Here is a 12,331-nt window from a genome sequence, read left to right on the forward strand (position 1 = left end):
CAGGCGAATGGAGAGTCTGCCGGACTGAAGGTTGGCGGAGTTACTCTAATCTGCAACCATACTCCAGCATAAAGATGGGGGCATTACTGTGGTACCACTACAGCCTTAATACATTTACATGATCCGCACTTAGGTTTCCAGTCGCAGGGCCTGAACATGGCACAGAATACACGCCTCCAAGAGGTCGTCTAGGAGGGCTTTTTGAAGGCAGACGTGTGGTACTTAGGAGAAATGTAATTTACATATTGTTTAGGCTTTTGATACAACTCAGGATTATATCATCTGAAGACAATGAAATCTCCTGAAAGACACAAAGAACTAACATTCAGCAAGTCTGATAACATAAGATATATGCGCAGTAATCAGAGAAGGAACAGTGTGCCAATCACATTACAACACTTATAAAAAGCCAAGCAAGATTGTAAAACACAGTATATAGTGCAGGGAATTAAGACGTATTACATTTACTTTGCTGTAAGAGACCCTGATGGTAAAAATCACTTGTAGGCCTCAAGTACGATGCGAGGAAAGACACCAGTTACACACCTGCTTTATTCAAAATTATTTACAGGGTAAGCACTGTAGACCAAGCCAAACTGCTTATAAACATGCTAACCAAATGAAGCATGCCCCTCCAGTTTGTTGGTTAATGTCAGTAAAATTCAGCTGACAATGTATCTCACATGACCTTAAAACATACTGAGATTGAGTTTTATTTTACAATATTTTACCAAAGGACACCAAAATGAACTATGAGCAAAATTACTTAGACATCCTCATTATCCCCTGGTGCCAGCAGGTGGCAGCAGCAGAGTGCAAACAAACTGCTCCTCATCCTCCAATGGCCAGTTAGCACAGCCATCAGTTCCCTTCTTTGCTTGATGTGAAAGTCAAGCTGCAGCAGGTTTCTTCTCGGACCATTTTCAAATTGTTTTCAAGATTGGAACAGTTTTGGAAAAAGGGAGCTGACATGTCAACAATGTTGCACAATTATAAAAATAAAGAAATTTAGTGCTCTTCAATGTGATAAAAATAGTCACCTACCAAATGTGAAGCAGAAGGTTTAAAAGGGCAATCAAATAGGCACAGAGTAAAGCAAAGTCTCATTAAGATTCATTTACTCAACCTGCTCCGAGTGCTTAGTAAATTTGCATTTATGCATTAACCAATAACCTCCTTGCCCATGGAGTGTCAGTCATAACTATGATTGCATAAAGAGGAGACTGGGAGCAAAATACATCACTTAGCTAAATGGCACTGGGTACATTTTTCAACAAATTGTTAGTCAACATGTAGAAGAGAGATCAGTGATTCAACCCAAGATGAAAAGGAATATGAAGCCATTACACAAGATAGAAAAAAAGATAGTTGACCGGTCTTCATGACACAGGTTGACATTGAGTTATTAATTACCTTGTTACTAATTACTGACCATTTACATACATACAGAGGGATTGGTGCATTTCAGTGTTGCATTTAAATGAATGTGAGTCACAATCAATCGTCTTCTTGACGTGAATTATGGCAGGTGGATAATAATACAGCTCATGCTTTCTTGGTCCCCATTTGTGAATGTAAAGTTATATGGCTGGGTAATACGGCCAAAATCTTCTATCCTAACATAGGTAATAAATCCTATACAGGTAATTTCAATCTCTATAACGATATAGCGGGTGAAATAAGTATTGAACACGTCACCATTTTTCTCAGTACATATATTTCCAAAGGTGCTACTGACAGGACATTTAATTCAAGAACCCAAGTAATCCATACATGCAAAGAAACTGAAAAAAAAAAATAAGTTCAGAAATTAAGTTATGTGTATTAATGTGAAATGCCATAGGGAAAAATTATTGAACAAATGAAGAAAAGGAGGTGCAAAGAGGCATGGAAAGCCAAGACAACAATTGAAATCTATGAGTAATTAAAAAGCTGGTTCAGTCCCAACTGATGGCCTACCCAAAGGTGTCATTGCCAAGGTGTCACACAAGACATCTCATGATGGTTAAAAGCAAAGAGCTGTCTCAAGACCTTCGCAACCTAATTCTTGCAAGACATAATGATGGCATTGGTTCCAGGTGCATTTCTTAGCTTCTGAATGTTCCAGTGAGCACTAATACGGAAGTGGAAAGACAATCATTTCACCATAAATTTGCCTCGATCAGGTGCTCCTCGCAAGATTTCTGACAGAGGAGTGAAAAGAATAATCAGAAGTGTTGTCCAAGAGCCGAGGACCACTTGTGGAGAGCTTCAAAAAGACCTGGAATTAGCAGGTACTTGGACCTTGCTTTGTACACTGGTGCACAGTCATGTTGGAACAAGAAGGGGCCATCACCCAAACTGTTCCCACAAAGTTGGGAGCATGGAATTGTCCAACATCTCTTGGTATGCTGAAGCATTCAGAGTTTCACTGGAACCAAGGGGCCAAGCCCAGCTCCTGAAAATCAATCCCACACCATAATCCAGATTGCCAGATAGAGAAGCGTGATTCGTCACTCCAGAGAACTGCTCTAGAGTCCAGTTTTGGAGTGCTTTACACCACTGCATCCGACGCTTTGCATTGCAGTTGCTGATGTATGGCTTGGATGCAGCTGCTCGGCCATGGAAACTCATTCCATGAAGCTCTCTACCCACTGTTCTTGATCTAATCTGAAGGCCACATGAAGTTTGGAGGTCTGTAGCGACTGAAAGTTGGCGACCTCTGAGCACTATGCGCCTCAGCATCCTTGACCCCGCTCCGTCATTTTACTTGGCCTACCACTTCTGGGCTGAGTTGCTATTGTTCCCCAATCACTTCCACTTTGTTAGAATCCCACTAACAGTTGACTGTGGATATTTAGGAGCGAGGAAATTTCACAACTGGACTTGTTGCACAGGTGGCATCCTATCACAGTACCACGCTGGAATTCACTGAGATCCTGAGAGCGACCCATTCTTTCACAAATATTTGTAGAAACAGTCTGCATGTCTAGGTGCTTGCTTTTACACCTGTGGCCATGGAAGTGATTGGAACAACTACATTTCAATTATTTGGATGGGTGAGTGGGTACTTTTGGCAATATAGTGTATGTACTGAGAAAAATGGTAATGTGTTAAATACTTATTTCAACTGCTGATAAAGCAAGCATTCATTTAATAAATAGCCTGTATGAAAAGCCTATTTTGTATACTATACAGTAAAATTATGGACAATTGAAAAGTACTCAGCATTCCTTATTTTATTATCATATTGAATTATTGCCCAGCTCTTTTTGGAAAATGGCAAAATCTTGCTTTAAGGCTCACTTTTCTTCCTTTCAGGATTCTTCTTCTTACGATGTAAGAAAAATAGCAGTGTGGTCAATTTGGCTGCAACACCCTTTACATCTCCATTTCAAATGACCATCTTGGTTAAATAAGGGTGAATCAGTACAAATATTTTCTGCAGTTTTCTATAAGATAACAGCTTTTGCATTACCTTGAGCTGAATCTAATGCACAGTCACCCATCAAAAAAGGTATATAGTACTAGATATAATAATCAGAAATACCCACATAAGGCAAGTCAGTAGATCAAGTCTCAAATCTAGATGAGGCACTTTTACAGAGGATTACGAGGGGAATTCAGAACGCTGAGTCAGGTCCGGATGACGGACGGCAGGTCATGTTGAGGTCATATCCTGGAGAGAAAGTGGATATGAACAGACTTCCCTCTGAGTGTTGTTGGTCCCATAGCTGTCCCACAACCTCAGTGGCACCAGGATTGAACTGCTTTCAGACCGTGAGAGGTAATTTAAGACCATATAAGTGTGTAAACAAACTGGAGTCCTTCAAACCACAAGAAGCACACTTGGGTCTCCTGACAGCAAAAACAGTTTTCGAATAGAGAAAGTGGTCTCATCTGGTTGAATTCCTGGAATCACACACACAGGAACACCTGCAGCGTCATTAGGGTCCACCTAAAACAGCTTTTCAGTAGCTTTCTCACTATGCACTTACATTTGCTTGTGATTTATCTGTACAGCAGCAAGATGCGACATAAGCGTCGATTAGGAAGAATGCATCTCAACTCTAATAGGAATGGCTGCCAAGGGAAACAAACATAATCCAACTGACAAGGACGTTGTCTCACACGCCTGCCTAGTATTGATGCTGTACATCTTTGTAAACAAATGAACACAAAGCTCAAGCACCAAGCTGCTTGGGGAGCATAAGGAAGCTTACACGCACTGTCATGTGTATCCAACATACAATTACTTGTCACACCTTCATTACATAGTCATTACATAAGTCTCCACTGAACTTGTTATGCAACTTCTTAAAACAATTAACAGCACTAAGGTGAATCATACTTAGGCCAGGGCTCAACAATAAGGATTGCCTATAGTAACTATGACAACCCGCTTGCCCGTTCGGGCAAGTGGAGGACTCAAAGCAAAAAAAAAAAAAAAAAAAACGATCATCATCGATAAAGTTATGATGTTGCCCCCTCCCCTTGCCCTCGTCGGATAATGCTTGTAATGCTTGGCGTACTATTTGATTTTTTTAAAATGTGGTTTTGGCCAATCAAAATCGAGATCGCGAAACTCCCGCTACTCCACTACATAGCTCCGCTACCGCCAACTACAATGCAGAACGTGTTGTAGGACGATGGCTGTCAGCAGTTCAGAGAGCACGTCGGGTGTGAGGGGATTATTTATTTATTTATTTTTGTGCCAAGGTTTGAGTGGCCAAGATTAAAATATGGGATAAAACCGCCCAAAAAAAAAATACCAATGTTCCAACAATGTTCCAACAATGTCAGAATCATTCATACATTGTAAATAAAGATCAAATATAACAATTTACCTGAATCTTTGTCGTTATTTGATTACCACTAATAAAAAAAACTATTTATATTTGGGGCCAGTGAAAATTGACTTCGGGCAAGTAGAATTCAGACCCACTGGCCCGACCGGGCAAGTGGAAAAACCTTAGCGTTGAGCCCTGTTAGGCAATGCAGTATTTTCACATCAGGAGACTGAACTTATTTAAAAAAAAAAGACAAACATGGACATTTTTTCTGATTTAATAATAATTTGTCAATACTGAATTAATTTGTTGGTTTTATGTATTAAATAGCCTTAACTTACAATACAGCAGTAAAAGAAAACGGGATGTCAACTATTAGAAGGGACTTTTCTATCCAGCATCGTCGTATTCTCACAGAGATCAGGTGTCTCAACTCCGTCAGTTCTGGTGCAGTATCACAAGCTGCCATGGTGGATGCCTCCATGGCAGCAGACACAAAGGGATCATGGAAGGCAATGGCTGCTGGTGGCGGTGGGGGTGGGGTGTTCCAGCACGGGGAGATTACCCCCTCTAGATATCCATTACTCAAACAGACTCAGCATGGAGGATCATACTCCCCCACAGCAACCCACAAAAAAGGGGTCACATACCTCATCATGACAGCAAAGTAATCCCCACATAACCAGCTCAAAGCAAATACATGTACTGTATTGTTCAGCCAGATTGGAATGCAAAAAGGGACTCAGGTGATGGAGAGTGCAGGGGAGTGTTTTTCCAATGTGCTTGGAGAAATTAGAACATAACTGCCTTTCCAGGGAAAATCAGAAATCGAGAGACAGTGATGTTGAGTTGTGTTGTTCCTATGAACCTGTCATACAGCACTCAAGTGTGTTGCAAAAGCACAGAACGGCACAATGGCTTTTGTCTCGACCGCTATCCATTCAGAGCCACCGCTCTGAGTCTTTCTGGACAAAGGCCGCTAGGACTTATGTTTTGTTTGGTTGACCCCTATGACGAAAACAAACAATACTCATTTACAAAAAGGGTTTATGATAAAAAAAAAAATATTCTTAAATGCCACAAATTTAAATTCCAACATACCCTATACACAAAAGTATTATGAAGCCCAATCCACTCCGATCAAAATATTGAATTACTTCATCTTTTACAACATTTGTTATGTACCGGTGCTATATAATATAACTTCTGCAGAATGATAAACATTAGTAGTGCATGTTTTTGACCCAAACGTATCCATTGATATCGTATTCAAGACCATAAATGATCCAATATGCCTAATCTAATGTGGCATACAGAGAAAGTCTGTAGAGTGCAGAAAAGCTCAGGATAAAGCATCCCTGTATCTGCCCTGTACACACCACTCAAAGCAAGCTTATCTTTTCAGTGCATGGGTAAAAGCACACGTTGTCACAGGCAGGAGCTAAAAGGGGACACATGAGGGCTAAGCTGCTTTCAATATTAGTTGTTTTTAAAAGATGACTCCATAAATATGTAGGGGCATGAATCTAGGCTTTATTTACAGGTTAGAGGACTGGATATGTGCAGACAGGCAGTCTTGGTGACTAGAGGAGAAAACTGGAGGGACATTTATTGAGTTAGTTTTCTTACTTTATAAATTGAAATCAATTCAATTTTATTTATAGTATCATATCACAACAAAAGTTATTTTAGGACACTTTAAAATCTTCGTGTTCTAGTCCTGCTCGATGTGTAGAGTCAATGAATATTCAAAGTCCCAACAATTATCCAGGAGCAAACTTTACAGGGCAAGAGTGGCGAGAAATACTCCCTTAAACAGACTTTTAGGCAGAAATCTCAAGCAGACCAGGCTCTTGGGTTACATCTGCATTTGGTGTTTATGGCGATATTAAACAGAAAAAATATTTTAATTTTGATTGATTATCAAAGTATCTTCCAAACAGCAGGCTAAGGAGCCCATAAATTACAAACCTGAAAAAATGAGTCTTGAGTATGTCATGCCTTATACAGACAAAATAACCAAAAAATATGTAATATGATACCATAAACTAGCTATGCCTGACTGTGCCTGGTCTGATGCTACTTAAAAAAGTATAATATGTAACAATTTACCAAAAATAAATGTATAGACCCTCTCAATCACCACTTATGACCCACTAGAAGTATGTGGTGGCGTCTGTATCTATAGACCGTACCATCTGCCTGTATTTTCTTTTTTGTTATTATTTTGGCTCAGGACTATTTTAGACGTCAGCAAAAAATATTCTCATTCCTAAGTCAAACACGGCTGCTTATTCCCGGCCCTTAGCGTACCGAGGCTCATAAACCTCACAGAACTGACACAGACATGCAGAGAGCAGTGAGTGCTGTGAAACTATCAAACAATTATGTTTCAGTCTTCTCATTCACAGCTTTGTTCTCTTCCTCTCCCTCGCTCGCTCGCTCACTCACTTGCTCGCTCGCTCGCTCGCTCACTCACTCTTTGACATGATCACTAACAGTGGTCAGTGGTCCTGGTTCCAAAGTTTAAAGACTATTCTGTGTTTTCTTAGATGGAATGACTTATTCTATTTTAGACATAATGCAAGGAACACTCCTACACAGTTCTCCAAGGTGATCAGAAAAACTAGGACAAGACATACTGTACAAAGACGGACAAGCAGACTACCCTCCCATTTTTTTTTCCAACTACTGCCATCCACAGCCCTGCCCTGAGCAAATGTAACAGGAGAGCTGGCTGTTTGTATTGGAAACTGGAGCTGCCTTTGGAGTCAGGTGGGAAAACAAGGTAGAGGACTTTAACCTGTGTGCAACATAAAGAGTGTTCAGGAAAACAGAGGGAGGGGCCAACCAAAAATGGGTTACAAACATAACACATGACATACCTACACTGATTTGCATACAGACCTAGGTTTTAAAAACAAGGACTTAACTGGGGGCATCGGAGGCAGGAAAATGATTGAGGAAATGCTTGTTTTGCCATACAATTGCTAAATGATTTCCAAGCGATTTGACGCAAATTCAGGAAGTAGCCAGAGTTACATGCATGTGGCACCATGGAAATGATGGTCCCGCCCCAGAGATCAGCAGTAAATAGGTTGAGGCTGTAGCAGCTATCCGTGGAAATCAGAGATGGAGACAGTAACACAGAAAAAGACAGATGACTTACTTCAAAAATAAAGAGGATAGAGTCCAGCTCCTCCCTTTGAGATTTGTTCCCTGAAACACAAGGAAGGTACTTAGGCTTTTTAATACATAGCTGGGAGCTAGACAGCCTCATCAATAATGCAACAATAATAAAAGGTAATTTTGTGAACAATTATTCAAAGGAATGTTATCATTGTTACCATTAGAGAATTCTCCCAGTGGACTTGGGCTTACTACACAGAGTTATACTAGACATGACCAGATATTTCTATTCCATGGGCTCTATGCTCATTGCTCTTTAAATGTGGGGCAGAGGGAAATAAACCCTTGCCGTAATGCATACCATAGAGAGCAGGGTGAGGGTTAATTATTGAACCAACATTGAGGGTGGTGGTCAACTTGTGAGTGTGCAGTTTAAAGAAAAAAGAAAAAAAAGGAAGAAACAAAACAGTCCTCACCTTTTAGTTTTAAGTTGCTTTCCAGTGTAATGAAATTTTCATAGAAGATAAAATATATCTGAGAACAGTTGCTTTCGAAGAACACCTTCAGTTCACTCTTGTCAATGATATCTGTGAAAAAGGGAAACACTGTTAATAACATCTTAAATGGAAAGAAGTTGGCTACATGAATATAGAGCATTATACACTTTCACCTTAAATCTGGATCTGGGCAATACATTGATAAATATATTGAAGTGAAAACAGAGTGTGTCTATCATTTTGTGAATCATAATAATATTAAAAATAATAATATTGCTACATCTTCCATTTATGTTTTCCTGGTCTTAAAGATAGAATTATAGTTATTAATAGATTTTATTAATTATGCTACTTGTTTAATCATAAATGAAATCATTCTCATGATTTTGCATATCTTCCCAAAAACCTTTGAAATTATTTACAGGCTAATATATTATTTTGTGAACTAGGATCCATAACATATTAGTTAGTTAGTGTCATGCCCAAATGATTGTCTGAGTTAGGGCTGGACGATTTGGCCTAAAAATAAAATCTTGATTTTTTCAAACTAATGGACAATTTTCGATTTAAAACTCTAAACAAACTAAAAAGACCAAGCTATTTTAAATACATTTAAATACATATTTTCTTTATTAACACAATAAAAATAAATTAGATTACCAAGTAGTCTAGGCCTATGTGAACAAATCAGTTGTTCAAGAATTTTTTTTTTTTTTTAAATAAAATTGAAAAAAATGTTTCTTGTTGTAAAATGAAATACAATAAATAATAATATGTAGCCCGGGTGTAGAAAGCAGGGATTCAAATAAATTAATCATAAATTAGTAAATTATTTAAAATGTTTGTAACAGTAAGGTAAACTGTGGAAAAATAGAGGATGTGCCTTTATTCTTTATTTGATTCACTGCATATATCTGTCAGCATCACCTGTTGCGATTGGCCGTGGGTAAGGAAGAGCCCGGGAGGGGTGGGGCTTAAGGAGGAGGGGCGGGAAGACGCAAGAGGGAAGAGAGAGGAGAGATAGGATAGCGCCAAGGGGCAGTAAACGGAGATCGCAAACTTTTGGAAGTATCGTTAATTGGTAAAAAGGACGTCTGAGTTCATGGACATTTTTATGGTACATCTGTCGGGGGCGTGGTGAATGTGATTGTATGTGGCCGACTTTTGCACTTGTATGGAAATTGAGAGTCGGCTACTACAGAGTACCTTAAAGCAAAACAAATCTGCAGAGTCTAGAACTGTTTTTAAATCACAATTTTGCGGTTCAGCCATTTCACAAACTGGAGGAAAGTAAAAATACAAATTAATCAATTAAATCTAAAAAAATCGCCCAGCCCTAGTCTGGGTGTACAGAATCTTGAACAAAACTGCCACTACAAAACGTCCTGCATGTGTTTCTCTCAGTTGCTACGTGACTTGCTGTCACTTTAATTCAAAAGTGACACTGCTTAACATCACTGCTGCACAGACAACTTTCCACATATTTCCCATTTTGCACACTACATCTGTTTTACATCAAGGCAAATTGCTTCACTTCCTTATCCTGTGTAACTTCAGTACCGCTCACCTGTTATCATTAGTGAAATGATGACAGACTTTTTTTTGGAGGTGTTGAGAAACAACCTCGTCTTACAAACTGTCCATTTCACAATCCCTGAATAAACCCAGAGATTTCTAAAACAACCCTTTGCTTTTAACAATGTCATAAAGTGTAAATGAATCCTCTTACATTTACAGTGTGTGATGCAGAAAGAGAAGCATAATCTAAGACTGCATGTACAAACGCAAACATTTTTTTAACGGGAAAAATGATTCCACTCTCTGCTGCAGACCTAAGCTGCTCAAGAGTTGATTGGTGTGTAAGATTCCTAGGATTTTCTAAACTTTTAGCAAAAGCCACAGTATGACTGAAGATGCACTCAGTAAATTTATACATGCTGGTGTTCTAGCCTGCAGGGGACTATTTCATGTGGTCATGCAGTCTTAAGCCCAAGTTATGCTTCCGCGTTGACACAACACAAGGGGCCTACGGACCCATTACGTCCTTGCGGACCCCCCTTACATCCACCGCAAGGGCCTGACGTGCACCTCCCAAAAATCCTAGACGTGCGTCGAGGCGACGCAGCACCAACGCAGCGGCATTGGCTGTGATTGGTCCGCTAACTACATCCGCTGGAGAATTTTTCCGGTTTCCACTCATAAACACCGCCATTTAAACTTTTAATAGCCTACTTTTATTGTTTGCACCTTGTTTTATTGTTTGCACCTTGTTGGTTTTGCACAAAGAAATAAAACACCAAGTTCTGAAAAATTGTGGATGTTTAAAGCCGGAAGGTAAACAAATAGGCTATAACGAGGCTAACGACGATATACGTCAAAAGAGTCTCGGTCGGTCGGTCAGTCTTTACAAAAAACATAGCGCCCTCTACCGGTGTGGCATTGAATTGCATTTCGACACGTAAACCCCACGCAGAACCATCACGGTCTCACGACTGCGTCCAAGCAACTGCGTGGCCATTGCATGATCACTACGCGGAAGCATAACCGAGGCTTTATGAGAGGATCAAGGCCAGGCTGAGGTACATTGATGGCCACACAAGCCCAATGAGTTAATGAGGGAAAGAGGTGGTACATGCGTACAGTCACAAACAGCCTGGTACTGACAACATCCTAAATTCTCCATGTAATAAATCCCTATCATTTGCCACACTGTGTTAATAAAATAGGCCTGGTCTGAATAATATAATATAGGCCAAGTGTCCTGGCACACTAACAGCAATTAAGGTTCACCTTCTGTTGCAATTCTCCCCTACCACATGGCAGACTGGAAGACTCCCAGAAGGAGCGCTGGAATCATGTGTGTGATAAAGATTCAATAACTTTGCCTTGATTTGAATGCAAAGATAATGAAGACGCATGATGGGAAGAAGCATGATTGACTTTAGTTTTCCACCTTGACGTAGAAAAAAACAGCAAGGTATCATCTGAGGCTGCCTTTGAAAATTCTGTAAGAGGTCTATAAAGTCACTCTGAGCTGGTTCCAAATGTGCTTTAAAGCCATCAATTAAATCTTACACCCACAGGTAGCTAGAGACTAATCCTAGACAAATATCCCTACATTTTTGAATGTTCCCCCCATCTTGCACACTAAAGAACACATCTATTGCTCAAACTCCATCAAAGAAAGCAATATTTCATTAAATGCTACTTGTCTACAAGTCTATATTATCTTATCTTATTATATTATATTATATTATCCACATCACACTCTGCTCCTCCCGGACCTTCAGGTGTTTCCACTGATACGCCCGGGGAGCGCAAGTTAATTTCCTATCTTATGGACATGCATATCTGGTGGAAAGGTCCACTGTGCGTCGGATGGAAAATAGCGATGATACTTGCGTTTGTGTTGATGGTGACAAGATAGGGCCCTCCGTGTTGACGACAGGTTATACTTAATGTAACTACGTTTGTACATCAAATACTACGTTTGTTGTGTTTAACGTTTGTTGTGTTTATGTCACATAAATATGGTATCCGTGCTGATTGTGGGTGGACAAATTTGAGATAGCAGTGACTTTTATTGAACAATTGCAGATATCTCCGTAATTTTTACACTGAGCAGAATCATGGGCCCTGCCGACCCGCAGGCCGTAAGATTGACACCCCTGGTCTAAGGCATGCTGCAAATGCATATTGCTATTTTCTAGCAACTTCTGAGAAAAAGACCTTCAACTTTTTGTTGTCATATATGTTTTCTATACATCTTATTTATATTCTTTCCCTCATTTGTATGCAACACATGCCTAAGCTAGTCATCCACTCCTTGAGTATGATCCTTTAAGTCTTTTTTTGAGCAAAAAGACTGAAGCCCAATATGCCATCGTAAGAGGGTACCTGAAAGAAATTCATGGGGAAACACTGAACACTGAATGA

General features: G+C 39.7%; 1 protein-coding gene across 3 annotated transcripts in view; it reads right to left on the reverse strand.

Annotated features, from left to right (window-relative positions):
* ralgapa2 (Ral GTPase activating protein catalytic subunit alpha 2) overlaps positions 1–12,331 on the reverse strand; it is a 98,425-nt gene that overhangs the window by 75,464 nt on the left and 10,630 nt on the right. For all 3 annotated transcript variants that reach the window (XM_084014022.1, XM_084014021.1, XM_084014020.1), the window contains exons 2-3: positions 8,375–8,485; positions 7,939–7,988 (exon numbers count right to left, since the gene is read on the reverse strand). In XM_084014022.1, the coding sequence (XP_083870148.1) occupies positions 7,939–7,988; positions 8,375–8,485 (161 nt within the window). The remainder of the gene's footprint in view (positions 1–7,938; positions 7,989–8,374; positions 8,486–12,331) is intronic.

The sequence above is a fragment of the Eutrigla gurnardus genome (assembly GCF_963514095.1).
Source record: "Eutrigla gurnardus genome assembly, chromosome: 7".
NCBI lineage: Eukaryota > Metazoa > Chordata > Actinopteri > Perciformes > Triglidae > Eutrigla > Eutrigla gurnardus.